At 38.6% G+C, this 15,598-nt stretch overlaps 1 protein-coding gene across 15 annotated transcripts in view; it reads right to left on the bottom strand.

The window, feature by feature from the left end:
- The window catches only part of LOC129730262 (low-density lipoprotein receptor-like), a 595,327-nt gene that overhangs the window by 157,726 nt on the left and 422,003 nt on the right, over positions 1 to 15,598 (bottom strand). For 12 of the 15 annotated variants that reach the window (XR_008728819.1, XR_008728818.1, XR_008728820.1 and 9 more), the window contains one exon: positions 4,807 to 4,926. Coding sequence is in view for 12 of the 15 variants with exons in the window: in XM_055689443.1 (XP_055545418.1) it covers positions 4,807 to 4,926 (120 nt within the window). In the remaining 3 variants the exon portion in view is untranslated. Of the gene's footprint in view, positions 1 to 4,542; positions 4,663 to 4,806; positions 4,927 to 15,598 lie in introns of all 15 variants that reach the window. The other 3 variants (XM_055689454.1, XM_055689444.1, XM_055689448.1) reach the window with 1 other exon arrangement.

Raw genomic sequence — 15,598 nt, 5'->3', positions numbered from 1 at the left:
CTCTATCTCTCTCTATCTCTCTCTATCTCTCTCTATCTCTCTCTATCTCTCTCTATCTCTCTCTATCTCTCTCTATCTCTCTCTATCTCTCTCTATCTCTCTCTATCTCTCTCTATCTCTCTCTATCTCTCTCTATCTCTCTCTATCTCTCTCTATCTCTCTCTATCTCTCTCTATCTCTCTCTATCTCTCTCTATCTCTCTCTATCTCTCTCTATCTCTCTCTATCTCTCTCTATCTCTCTCTATCTCTCTATCTCTCTATCTCTCTATCTCTCTATCTCTCTATCTCTCTATCTCTCTATCTCTCTATCTCTCTATCTCTCTATCTCTCTATCTCTCTATCTCTCTATCTCTCTATTCCTCTATCCCTCTATCTCTCTATCTCTCTATCTCTCTATCTCTCTATCTCTCTATCTCTCTATCTCTCTATCTCGCTATCTCTCTATCTCTCTATTTCTCTATCTCTCTATCTCTTACTTACTATCTCTTTAACTTACTCTCTCTTTTACTTACTATCTCTTTTACTTACTCTCTCTTTTACTTACTCTCTCTTTTACTTACTCTCTCTTTTACTTACTCTCTCTTTTACTTACTCTCTCTTTTACTTACTCTCTCTTTTACTTACTCTCTCTTTTACTTACTCTCTCTCTTCTACTTACTCTCTCTTTTACTTACTCTCTTTTTTACTTACTCTCTCATTTACTTGCTTTCCCTCTATTTTATTTGCTCTCCCTCTCTGTTACTTGCTCTCCCTCTCTTTTCATTGCTTTCCCTCTCTGTTACTTGCTCTCCCTCTCTGTTACTTGCTCTCCCTCTCTTTCACTTGCTTTCCCTCCCTTGTACTTGCTCTCCCTCTCTTTTATTTGCTCTTCTTCTCTATTAGTTGCTCTCCCTCTCTTTTACTTGCTCTCCCTCTCTTTTACTTGCTCTCCCTCTCTTTTACTTGCTCTTCCTCTCTTTTACTTGCTCTTCCTCTCTTTTACTTGCTCTTCCTCTCTTTTTTCTTCTTTTTCTTGCTCTCTCTGGCTCTTTCTCACTCTACACTCGAAATTCAAGTGTTTTAGAAAACCGCATTGTTTATTCCAAAACCGATGTATGAAGAAACCTGATATGACCGTTTCTTTTAAATCACTTTTGTTTTTACACTCAGTTATTTTTCAGTGTACCATCTACAATTTAATTTCTTAGTATTCTCTAAGGAAAATTCAGACAATCTCTGGAAAGCTATCCTTTGATAACTTTCTCTAACTGTTGTCATTACCATCATTACCGAGATAAGCTTTTTTTTGTATTTTAGATAAATTTTTTTCAGTGCAGGATTTCCAAACCCTTTTTTTCTCAATATTTTTCAATGAAATTTCAAACGATTCTCTTCATTAGGTTCATTAGGTTTAAGAACTTCATAACTGTTCAAATGGTTTTCCTCTGTATGGGACCCATCACTGCGACCAGAAATAGTAATCTATGGTTATATTGCCCAAGTGCTTTCTGTATACCAAACTTCATATCATTAGCAGTATCACTATTTAGAGTAAGTGACATGCTTATCATTTACGTACTTGTGTCAGTTGCTACCCTTTCGTTTTAAGGATCATTTTTATTATTGCCTTGTCTTTTCTTGTTCATATATGACAAGGGTATGCTTTTGAAAATAAAATTTGCAAAAAAGAATATTATCATGTGCAGGTGGGGGGTTGTTATAAATCTACGTAGTTATTTATGGGGGGGTCCTGACTTTGTGACAAAATGCTACGATAGGGAAGAGGGGGGGGGGGGGGTCAAAACACCTAAAAAAAAAGCTACGTCATTTATGGACTTCACTTTACGTTCACTCTTATCTACTTTAACGTGATAAGAACTGAATTGGTTAGCTTGTACTATTTTTATTCTCTACAACTATGCAATACATAAAAATTGTTTCTTTTTCAAAAGATAACAATTTTCTCCTTAGGAAGAAAATCTTACATGAATTATTTGAGGCAATGAAAATTTTTACGAAGCCTTCTCATGGAAGAAAGAGATGGTCGAAATTTTTTTCAAAAGAATCCTCACGTGATTTGTGGATGACACTGTACTGCTCTACTAAATCGAGCCTCTTGTCTCTTCTGCCAATATCGTCAAATTACAAGTCCCTGAAGAGACCTAAACAAACATTCCTCGTGCCAATGTCACCAATTGCAATTCCCTCGAAAGGACTTAGTTTTGTGGGTGGCTTATCGAAAACCCGTTCGTTTTGCCAATACCGTGCCGCAATCACAATTTCCTGAAGTGGACTTGCTGCTGATTCGTCTGTCTGTTTTGTCATGGGGATTTATGTTTTGTCAAGAAGAAAGAGTCTCATCGAAACCTCGTTCTTTCTGCTGATATCGCGCCATTATTACAGTTCCATGGAAAAAACTATAATAAGTTACTCTCTGTCTTAATCATTATCAACTTTTTTATTGCTATCGTTATATCTCTCTCCATTGTGATCTCTATCTCCTACTTCCAGCATTTTACTAGGGTTGAAAGAATGACAGAAATATGAATAATTCAATGTAAAAATTGAAAGAAGATACTTTAAAAAATTGTTAGTATAATTATTATATAATTTTAATATAATTTTTTTTCTGATTATAACAGAATATTATTTCATATCATCATGTTGAGAGTGAAAATGTTATGTTGAATAAAATGAACATGATTTTTTCTTCAAGACATGAAAATTAATTTTTACGCTTTGATGAATTTATATTCTTTTTTTGTAAATTTAACGACAACCGTAGGCTTGTTATCCGCGTTAACAACCGTGAATTTGGATGTAAAACTTCAAGCTACACATCAGCACATGCAACGCAACGAAGTTGTTACACCATCCACAATGTATGAACAACTTTTCGTGAGATGCATAGAAAAAATCCTAATTGAATAGAGTCAAGGGAAGTGTGTGTGTACTGAAAAGTGCCTCTCACACGATGCCTTTCTCATCATTTTCCAGCGTCTACCGTGATAGTGTTACGAATAATAAGAACCCGCTGATTGCTATCAAAAGCTAACAATCATCCCTTAATTAGACCCACATAAACCCCTTCGTAAGTTTCGCTCGCTGCTGCTACAGTAATAATGCAATTATACTAGTCCGGCAATTGTCTAGCCGTAGGCGCGAACGATCCTCTTGTCTGGCGAAATGTACGGTTCCCCTGAATGGCTACTTGCTACAGTGTTTCGTCCCGGGTACACATGTACCGACACAATTACGGCGGCAACGAGGAGGCTTCGCTATACTAAAACTCCTCGAGCCTGGATTGGATCCAATGGGACAGCCACGATCAGCAGCGGTGTAAATCGTCATTACAAGGCTGAAGGGCAACTAGACACCAGGACGAACCGATGAAGCTTACCGCAGCTCTCATGATGTTGCAGTGCAAGGTACGATTTGTAATGAGCATCTTCTCGGGGTGCCCCGCGTTGTGCACGAAATAACGAGAATGGCGCCCAACTAATGAATAGCCCTCTCTGGCTTGCACACCTCCAGATTGGTTAGCGTCACAATCGGAAACCCGTCGAGGATTTTCACGCCCAGCTAGGTGGATTGGGCACCGATTTCACAACCGCTTACGGCTTGCAGTCCGGCTGGGCTGCCAGCTGGAAAACTCATCTTAATTACGACCCATAAAACTGCCACTTACCACCGAACATCACGTAAAACGCGCGGTCTCTGAACCACACCGGAATGACCATCGTCATCAGAATACAGCGGACGCAGTCACAGCATTAACAACAACAACAACCCCGACAACAGCAATGACAGCAACAACAATGGCATTAAAACAGAGTCGAAGAGAATTAAAAAACAAAAAAAAAGAACGATTCCAGCCGGGAAAAACTTTTAGCCAGCTGGAATATAATAAAGATAATCAGGAAGCATGTCGTCATTAAAAGTTGGGTATGCTTTCGAGTTCCAACACGAACAGCATTTCCACCTTCGTGGAGTATTGCGTGTGCATGTACGTACGTATACGTGTATGTGCCCACGAGTAAAAACAGGAGATGACATCAACTCGCACCATATCACGTTCTGTCGGTGGAAAACCACGCCGGCACTGGTGCACACGTGACACAAATATCGCCAGATGTTGTAGTTGTTGCTGTTGTTGCTGTTATTACTACCCACTGGTGGCAACGGTGAACGCCTGCAACTGTGAACTGGAATGTGACAATTTTCCATTCTATTGTGCTGAAATGGAAAAGTATGACGAGATTGGTGAGAAGTTTTCCACCAGGAATTGGCTGACTGTGTCTCAGGACGATAAAATGCTCTGCTGAATCGAAGGGAAAGATATCTCGGGTGTCTGGTGTGATTTCCCCTCCGAGGAAAAACTCAACCTGTTATAAAATTCAGCAGCATTAAGACTTAGCTAAAAAGTAACTTTTCTAGTGCAAAGTTAAACAATATAATTTTTGTGCTCTCGTGTGGGCGAAGAAATTCCCTCGAAAATAGTTTCGCCAAGGAATGAGATTTTCCACTTTCTTTCCGAGTTTTCGAACGGCTGAAATGCTTACTACAATCCTTTTCGTCCGAGCGGTCCGGACAGTCGATATCCCGATCGCAAAGCCAAGCCTTCGGGATGCACCGATCGCCGGATTTGCACATTACTTCGTTGAATGGACAGGTTTTGTGCTCTGCTCTCGCGGACACGGCAAGCGATTATCACAATCAAAAAACAATCAAGCAGGTATAGCAGGAAGTGAAAAAAAAAACAGAATAGAACAGCAGTCAAAACAATTAGAAGCAGACAGCAAAAGCTCAACGCCATCTCTACTTACGGCACTTTTCCGGATCCTCATCCGAATGGTCGGAACAATCGTCCTCACCGTCGCACTGCCAATGCTTTGGGATGCACCGACCGCTTTTACAGCGGAACTTATCATCGGAACAGCTGGTTTCTGTTGGAAGAAGAGAGAAAAGTAAAAATGAAAATAATTGGAAATTTACTAGAAGGTAGATAAGTAATTGACAGTCGGATCGACCATAGGACAATAATGTAACCCAGTCGACCGCAAACAACTGCAGCATTCGAAACCCCGGCCATATCGGATGGGTAGAGGTGACAAATGCAAATCGATTCAATCGAATCACATCTGCCACCTGGTTTGAATGACACCTCCCACCACCTACACTTCCACCTCGTCAACCTATCGTTCGTTCACCCCGGTTGTGTTGGCAAATTACGAAAATCGCTGACCGCAAACTGTGAATCACCCACGCGACCAGTGATTCTCTTTTTTTCCTGTAGTCGGTTACACCTTCCCCCCACTCACCGCACTTCAAGCTCCAAACACAGCTGGGCAGTGAGATATAGTTTTTAATTAAATAGACCTCGGTCAGCTTCATCATGTGTGCAACAGGACTTTCGCTGCGTATCCCACCTCGGGTTCGCACCCTAGCCAGCTTTCAAAGTCAAAAGGTCGCGCACGAAATGAAACCCCCAACCCCCCCGAGGGAGGCACTTTTATTTATGCATGTTCGGTGGTTAGATTAATTACAGTACAATGCATGCGCGGGGTCGGCAGCTTGTCAAGCGGGCACACAGTTTAAACTGGGAGCAAAGCAAAAACACCAGCCAGATATGACAGGGTGATGATCCACCAACGAGGGGGGTCACACGAGCTGAGCAAAGCAAAGGGGCAAAAAGCAGCAGGTCAATTTGTGACAATTTATGATGCTTAAGCACTGGACGACTGACAGTGTGAATTAATTGTGCCATTTGCCATCACCATCACCATCCGATCCGATCCGAGCTCTGCAGTGAATGGATTGGCCACAGCAAGATGGATGCACCGGTGAAAAGAGTTATGCGTTTTTTTTTTGTGGCTAGGGAAACTGACCCAATGTAGATAGTTGTGGTATTATAAATTATTGCTTTGATTAACTTTCATTAGCCATCAATAAATCAACGATGGGATAAAAGTATTATGCAGCTAATGTTGCGAGATTGTGGTTAAGATAACGACTGGCGATTAAAATAGAAAATGTATATACAGTAAAATATGGACCAGAATAGCAACCACAAGTTTATAAGTAAAATCATTCAAAATAAGAGGAGTTTAACAACCCGAAATATTAACAAAACCTATTTCACATTATTGACTGTTTTTGACTTCTTCGACACTTAATACATATTTTTTACCTCCCTGTCATGTTTAAGTGTATTGATATTTTCTCAACTTTGGTTCGAAATTTTACACAATTTTCGACATTTTTGGCCTTTTCTGATAGTAAACGTGTCGATTTTTCAAAGGCATCCTTTGATTCTACCAATCAAGTGTTTGCAGTTTGTTGCTCTGTGGTAAACTTTGTACACCAAGGAACTTAAAATCTCAAAAAAAAAACTTCGGTTGGATGACACCGAGGCAGATTCGTTGGGTTGCCTATTTTGGGTACAGATGGGGTCGAATGGTTGTTCAGGATGATGCTTTATCTGGCCAAAACACATACCTTCCATCGGCTTGATGTTTTTGAAGAAATCGAACCAAAATTTTCTTCAAACATTCGTTGTGATACACATCTTGATTGATAGAAAAACCACTCGTCTTATCCGTGACTTAGATCAGAAAAACGATATTCGTGTTTCATTCATTACTTTGCAGAACATTACACACAGTTGAAACCGGAAGATTTTCGCATTCAGAATGACTCAACGTGAGCTTGTCGCCAAGAATTTTGTGCGGTTTATAAAACTGTACAATGTTCTTGCGCAATGCTTATTGTTTCGGCGCGTTTCAACAGAACTGAGCATGCAGAAACAGAACAAAAAATACTGACATAAAAAGGAGAAAGAGAGAGAGAGTGAGAGAGAACCTCAAAAAATCCGAAATTTTAGCTGTCATCTGCAATTTCTGGCCTGTTTCAACTTCTTGTTTCTGTAATTCAATATCGTTTGGAATTTGCAACAATTTTTACTTCTTCCGACATTTTTCAGGTATGAGTTTTTGAGGGGTTTTCTAAACGATTTTTATTTATTTTCGTCATTTTTGAAAATCCTCAACTGTTGTGACGTTTTTAACATTTTGGCCTTTTGACGTTTTGAATGTTTTAACATTCTAGACAGTTTCACATACTTAGGTTTTGGTATTTTTTTTTTTTTACTTTTCAGGCATTGTTGGCCAACCCTATTTGGCCAGCGCGCTGACCTACTAATCTCTCCCAACCCTGCAGGTATGTCAGTGCAATGTCAAGGGCAGATCACGCACGATCACTCGATCGCCAGAGAAAAGAGAATCAACCGTTGCTACGCGTTTCTATTTACCGAGTGTCAAATTAATTTTCTTAAATCCTACTACTACTACAAATTTTTATTATAAATTAAAGTGCTAGGTAATAGTTTCTTGATAATTATTTGTAAACCTGTAAACCTTATTATGTTAACTTAATCTAGATCTTAACAGCTACACTAAATCAGAGGTTCAACCAATTTTATAACCTCTTTCTTCACGTGCGAAGAGCAAAATCAGAATAATACCAGATATTAAAAGGGAGACTAAACGTCAGTCACACAATTTGATATATATAAATATATATATATATATATATATATATATATATATATATATATATATATATATATATATATATATATATATATATATATATATATATATATATATATATATATATATATATATATATATATATATATATATATATATATATTTATATATATATATATATTAACCTAAAAACTGTTAAACCTAAAATATAAGAGTCAAAACTAGAACCTAATGCCATTTATACATCTACTTATCAGGAAAATTATATTCTCCCATTCTAACGGATTACGCATTTCATTTCCGTACCGGAGAATCATAGTTTCGGAAATCCCGGTTGAATTAAATTCAACATAGGCATGTTTGACATTTAAAAAAAATGGATATTTTTTTACAATTTATACATTTTATCTCATCCAACGATTGCTTCGAGGAGTTAGCCGATGCCAGATCTAGCCTAAACAACGCGTCTTCGCCCTTATGGTATTTCTTAATAAACGACGCAAACTCCGGCAGGCACTGCATATTTCAAATTTTCTCATTCACGGCCAGCCCGGAGCGAAAGAAGAGAGGCTTTGACATCCCCTTTCTCTTATCAGCCACAGCAGCACTTTCTTGGGGAACTTGGTGTCTGAAATGAATTTTACGTCGGAGTTGACTTCTCACGTGGGAAAAAAACGAAATGCCCTGCCAGTCGTTGCCATTCAGGGTGAGATCGGTCTCGTCGTCTATCACCACCGCCACGTCGCAATTCGCCGGGAAAATCGACCATTTTATTCAGCCGCTGCCGCTGCTTCATTGTCTGCAGCTTCGAGACTAGTGAACGGAACTGCCGCTTCTTGACATAAATGTCCATTAGGGTGTCCCAAAGTTGCATCAAGTCTGGAATCCCAGGGGCTCACCCTCCAGATGATAGGAAATGGTGTTACGAACAAACTTTTGTTCGGTGGCAGCTCTAGAAAATGATGTTTTCAACTGGCCCCGATGACTTTTTTGAAAAAAATTGTTTTTTCTTATTTTAAATCCAAAAAACATGTCCAGTTATTCAATTTTCCATAAAACCTAAGGGGCCATCCACATACCACGTGGACAGCTTTGGGGGGGAGGGGGTTGAGTAATGTCCACGGTCCATCCATTTTTTTTAGAATTTATATGGGCAGTTGTCCATGGAGGGGGAGGGGGGAGGTCAAAATCGTTAAAAATCTGTCCACGTGGTATGTGGATGGCCCCTAATCCTTTAATATTTTTTTTAGATTATTTGGGGCCCAAACTATAGGGGAAAATTTCATTTCGAATTGATTATCATCAATTTATTGTCCTAAAAAAATTCTATCCTTTGGAAAAGAGATTTTTCAAGTTGACATTTGACATTCAATCAATAATAGTGGGTATTAAACCTATGGCTATCACCAACTGAATACCATTAAAAGTTGGAAAATTTTATGGGGAAGAACTTTGCCAAAGACTACATGGCTCTTAGATAACTTGCATCTAAGTTATTCGTGATTTGCTGTGAAATAAAAAGTTGGAGAGCGAGCCCCCGATATTCCAGACTGGATGCAATTTTGGGACACCCTAATGTCCATGTTCGCCAGGTACTTTTCCACTGTTTTGTCGCATACAACGACCTCCCGGCCAAGCGCCACTGTTTCCACAGTCTTCCTGTTCGGCATCCTTTGGAGCTGCTTGTGGCTCAGGGCCGTTGGCCGTTCGGAATCGGGCTTTCTTTCGATGCTCTGATTGTTGTCCATTAGTGCCAAGATGTGAACGGGTGTATGGAGTCGCTTCACTTTTTCCGCCATTACGAATAGAGCTACCAATTTTTCCTTGCCAGCTCATGGGTTACTATGGTTGGTGCTGCATGCGTAGTTTCGTCAGTGCGAGGGAGGTTAACCCATGAAAAATTAGTAATTTTTGTCCATGTTTTGCCGCAAACTTTATCAATCTGTAGAAATCTGTCACAGCAAGAAAAATTCCACTAGTTACTGCTCTCGATATAGACGGAGCCTTTGATAACACTGGTCGACAAAGCGAAAAAAGTTCCCCAATATGCTCAAATAAAGATACCAAAAAGCTATAATTTTTTAACATTCCTGTGAATTTTGGTGTCCTTAGTATATACGGAAGTGCACTTGCTATTTTATTACCTTTGACATATTTGACGTTTCTGGCATTTATGACACTTTTGTTATTTTATCATTTTGAATATATTTATTTTTGCCAATTGATAAAGCATATTTAGCATTTTTAAAGTTTCTGAGATTTTTAGAGTTTTAGTCATTTTGACATTTCTGACATTTTAAACTCGATTATATATAGCAGGTAGAATTTTTTTTGTATCAAATATAGCTCATAGGACGCTGGAATGTCGTATAGGAACATCCGTAGAAGATGTAATGCTTGAGGAGAAAAGAGGCTATCTGATCAAGCGGTGCAACCCGCACGGAATGTTTACAGGATCTACACAAAAGGCAAGGATGTCGAAAATAGTTATTTTTGTACTGCGTGATTAATGGATGTTCCCCATAATTCATAAAATATAAAAAAAAAACAATGATAAGAGAGAAAAACTCAAAGTTGAGTCTGCGTTACTTATTGTTACATAGAGAGGAGGGGGAGTAGTTGAGATCGTTACGTAACATCAAAATTGCAAATTTGGACGAGGGGGACAAGTTGTGCAGCGTTACGTAATTTCAGGGGGGGGAGTCATATCGAACGTTACTTATCGTTACATAGGGGGGGAGGGGTCTGAAATCTAGGTTTTAGCGTTACGTAATTTGTGTACGACGCCTAAGGTAACGTTCATAAAATACGTAAAGCATTGGAAGAAGGGAGGGGGGCTGTCTGCAAACGCGTTGCAACCCATATAAAAAATTTTTAAAATTTAAACAGAAGAAGAGGGGGTCGGAAACAGTTATTTTTGCACTACGTAATCAATGGACATTCTCTAATTGATTCACGAAGTAAAAAAAGATAATGAAAAATATAGAAAAACAATTCAAAAATAAATTTAAAACAGATTTTAAAAAGTTAAAAATGAACGTGTAGACGTTTACTGCGGCTCCAAGCATAATTATCTCACCGTGCATAACGTTGGTGTAGAACATAGGACAACTATGCTTGGAAGGGCAGTTAAGGGTCAAAAATAAACTAAACAATATACACTGATCAAAATTTTTCGTTACGTTTGACTGTAATGTAATCATCAAAAGAAACTACAAGAAATTTTTGTTTGTAAGAAATGAGTTTTCTGACTTCTAAAGGGTTTGTCGAAAATAAAGTTCGTTTTATTTATCAAAAAACAGCGAACAGTTGGCACAATTGGCACTATTCAAGTTTGCAAATAGTTAAGCAATATTGTTGCAATTAATCTCTCTACTAACTGCATATTATATAGAAAACGTGTGGAGAAGCATTCAGTCAATAGATTCTAATTCAAGTAGCATCATTCACTAAAGTTTCCAATCTAGTTTCAAAACCAGGATGAGAGAACAGTTTCTAAAGATAACAAAAACATAACATATCGAAAATAATCGATAATCCTGTTTTCAGCGGGAATGATAGATTCACATATGGCAAAAAGCAAGCAATTAGTGCCGATGGCAATTTTCATTAGCCGAGCCGCCTCCCGCTGCTAATGTAGTGTGATTTAATCATTATTGCTGGCAGAGCGCATAGCGTTTTCGGTTCTGAAGCACAAGAAAGCCGATCAGGAACGGGAAGCACTGAGGCTATGTATGGCCATTACAGTTATGCAAGATTGTGTGTATGCCTGCACTAATATCGATATTGTACAAAAACATGTGCTTCTCTCTTGATGTCTTTGTCCGCAAGCCTTCCGGGTGTGGCAACATCCTGGCGAATAACACGTCGCAACTCATAAGCAATCTGAAATCGGCCGAAGGAACGGACGCTTCATGCCTGCAGGATTTATGTTCGCTATAAATATAAATTAATATGCTTAAATACACTGCCGGAAAGCAGGCAGCCAGCAACGGTGGCGGTGAGGAGTGATAATAATTCTATTTCAGACCAATCGCAAAATGGCCTGCTGGAAACAACTGCGACTGTGGTGTCGAGTCAAACACCGCTCATATTCTTCTAGGGTCGGCCTAATACTTATCGAACGTTGATCTAATTTCATGAGCATTTCGTGGGATATGCTAATCGAGCATCTCCAATTTACGGTTAATTCCGACGCGATATTGTACATATTTATGGCCACTATCACACCCACTGATAACCTGTGCTGCTCAGCAACAGCATCACCTGCAATGATTCGATGCGTTCATTACCGTAGTTATCAAGGAAGAAAAGGTCATGTGCAACGAAGAGTGTATCTTTGTTTTCGTTTACACAATTCTCCGATTTCTATATGTAGCAAAAACCTGTTTGAGTAATCTTCCTGCGACGTCCAGCCGCAATCATTCGAGCGATAAGTTACCGCCACTAATGAAATCGAACAAACTCAGACAAACAAAATCGAACGATAATTTCCCAACCATTAATCTGCTTTACATAACACACCAGATGTCGCCAATTCCAACGGTATCAAGTTCTAAATTCACACTTGTCACTAAACACTGAACTTCTCATTAGCCTACAGAGTCCTACGGAATACGATATGCGTTGGAAACATCCGTAAGGAACTTTCACCCATCCATCTTCTCCGTCCTGGTCTCTGTGATCTACTTTGGGTTCAACCTAGCTATCGAATTTATGTGACGGAAATCGCACCTTCAGCATAGCCTCGTACACATACAGCTCAAAGAAAATTTACAACCGTCCATTTGTAACGAGCGAACCCAAGCCGCCCGGCGCTCACAATCCTAATAATTATCTCAACCCAACAACCGTATCGGCCTTCGAAATTGAATCGGAATGCCCTCTCGTATGTGCGATAACAGCCTTCCTTCTCATTCTCCTCCTGCACCGACCTGATTTACCCGAAGCACGTATCATTCTCGTTAGCCAGATGGAGCGGTTTGCCTTGCCATGAATAGGACTTGCAGTCCAAAGGAAGACCAAAGGAAGTGAATGGTTCCAGTCTTCCACCAAGCGTGTAATCATTGTCTTCCCAGGCACCATACCAGCATAACATTACCATCATGAACAACAAAAATAATCGAAGCGTCCACCAGGCGCTCGCATCACCGACTGACGTTTGCAGACCTTACTGGAAGCAGTACGAAGGTGGAACACTAAGCTTTTACGATATCCAGCGAGGAAGATGGGAAACAGGACGGATGCGGAGAACGTTTATTCTATGGTGTCTTAGGACGTGTTCGTTTCTAAGTTTGTTTAAATCAAACTTGGGTCTACTGTTCATCCCTTATTTTATATCTTACGATGACTTGTTCAATGTTCATGTTTCAATTTTTTTTCAAGGCTAGTCGAACGCCTAAAAGTTTGATGTAACAAGTAACCAAGTCAATTTGCATTTTAAAATAGCATTATCCCGATTCCAGAAACATTCATTTTGGGTGGTCTCTAAGCGTATTAGACTGTTTTCGAGAAACCATAAATCACCATTATGAATTTCAAAAAAAAAACACTTGGAAACGATTTCTGGCCTCTGAGCATCATCCCGGTTCTCTCGATACTTGGCCACATAAAACTGTTTTCTCAAAATTGGATGTCGCCATCCTAAAATTCATCTCGAGATTATTTCTGAGCTCTTAGTATCAACCGCAATTCGAAAATTTTAGTATTGAATCTACTGCCAAATACAATATCAATGTCAATACAGTTATCAATAAGATCAACTGCGTTACGGAAAGGTAATATATATGCTTTTTTATATATGAAAAGATTGCTCCATTTGTTGTTGAATTGTAACTAATTTTCGCTTTAAATTTTTGATTCAACTTATGTTTTGTTTTGTAGAGAGAAATTTAACCATAAATATTTCATAGAATATGACTGAGCTTTTGCTCATAAAATCATTTAAAAAGGGTAGGGAACATATTCTAAGCAGCTTTAGGAACCGCCTGTGTATTGAGACGAAATACTCGAAAAGTGTTGGGTGAAATTCAAACAGAATTATTTTTTCCTCTTCAGAACTTGTTTTCAGATTGTAAAACTATGTTAGCAAACTTTTACAATAATCAATTAAAGTTACCAACCGAGGGACAATACTCCAATCACCCCGGACCTATTTTAAGCAGTTTCAGCAACAATTAAAGTTTTCGTTTCCCTCATTAAAATTGTCGATATTGATCAAAATGCAGGAGTTTGAGGCCTGTTTTCTTCGACTGATTAAAATAGGCGCTACTGCTTAAGCCGTTCCTTACCCTATATCGTTTTCTCTGATCATAGAATTTGTATCATGATCGTACCAAAAAATGATTCATAATCGGACCAGTGTACTTCTGAGACTTCAAGCGATTTTTCGCTTCGCGTGCTGAACTGTACTTGCATGGTGTTATTTTTTTTTTTTTTTTTTTTTTTTTTGTATGAACCCCACTGCGACCAGTAGTTTTTTGATCTTTTATGACTTTGTCCGGACGTTGCTGTTCGCACATTTTTTTTTTTACCCCTTTGCAGGGCTTCTTATTAAGAAGAAACCTGCTCCGTGTTATAGTGCTTTTTGTCTTCTTCAGACTTAGTAACCTACTTCCTTCCTTATCGACCTTATCATATCCTACAGGCTATCACTCTAACAGCGTATAACGTGCTATAGTCTATGATATTATCGAAGCTTTAGAGCAGTGGTTATTAAGTCTGGAGAGAAGATTTTGAGTGAAAGAGCCTGAGAATAAACCCATACTTAAAGTTCTTTTTGCCAACGAATGGCTTGGTTCTACTTAGATTCGAACCTATCACCATTCGCTTATCAAAGAGGACTCTGTCACCTCGCGGCTACGAAGCTCGACAATGCAGTCTTTATTTTAGCTTATTAACAGTTTTGCCTTTCTCCTAGAAAGGTATAGCAATCACTGGGAAAACCAAAGGTATAAAAGTGCTCCAAAGGGTCGAATCTCGTATATCAATCGACTTAGTTTGACGAGCTGAGCATTTTCTGTATGTGTGTGTATGTGTGTGTGTATGTAACGCTCTCCCAATCTCACTCGATTTTCTCAGAGATGGCTGGACTGATTTTAATGGAATTATATGCAAATGAAAGTTCTAGTTGCCCCATAAGATCCTATTGAATTTCATTGTAATTGGTTTTTAATTTTAGAGGTTATGTTTAAAAATGTGAAGATCACGAAACATCAATATCTCAGGAGCCACACAACCGATTTTAATAGAATTGGTATCAAATGAACGGGCTATTTTAAAAACCCCTTGACTTTTGAATTTTATATAGTTTGAATATGTGGTTCAGAAGTTATGAAAAGAAACGTCTTCTGAAGACTGTTCAATCTCACTACTGTTTCTCAGAGATGGCTGGACCGATTTCCACAAAATCAGTGTCATATGAAAGGTTTAGTTACCGCATAAGACCCTATTGATTTTTTTTCAATCGGACTATTACTTTGCCTGTTATGTTTAAAAATGTGAAATCTAGCTATGAAAAGAAACATATTCCGAAGAATACATAAACTCACTCACTCTTCTCAGAGATGGCCGAACCGATTTTCACGAAATTAGTGTCAAATGAAAGGTCTAGCTGACTCATAACACCCTTTTGAATTTTACTGTAATCGAACTGTAACTTCGTCTGTAATGTACCGAATTGTGTACCGAACGAGTCATCTCTCAAACTTACAAATAACAAACTTCATAACAATTTGATATGTGGTTCAAAAGTTATGGAAAGAAAAGAAATTCAAAGGCTATTTATAACTATACCTGCTTTGATCAATATATGTGGCCTAAATATAATTTAAATGTGGTATCGTACCATTTGAATGTTCTCGGTATCGCTCGTGATTGAATTGTTCGAAATTAAGAGTCATTTCATTTATTTCGCTATTTATTGAGCATTTACATTACGTCAAATTTCATATTTAATACTTCTATTACAACATCACTATTTTTTAGAACCCAAAAAGTGAATACACATTTATTGGATTGAAGCGTTCATGTAAATCTATTTTTACAAATAATAAGTTCGAATGAGAAA

This window comes from Wyeomyia smithii, chromosome 3 (genome assembly GCF_029784165.1).
Source record: "Wyeomyia smithii strain HCP4-BCI-WySm-NY-G18 chromosome 3, ASM2978416v1, whole genome shotgun sequence".
Taxonomy (NCBI): Eukaryota; Metazoa; Arthropoda; class Insecta; order Diptera; family Culicidae; genus Wyeomyia; species Wyeomyia smithii.
The sequence above is the reverse complement of the archived record's forward strand: the minus strand, read 5'-3'. Positions and strand labels throughout refer to the sequence as shown.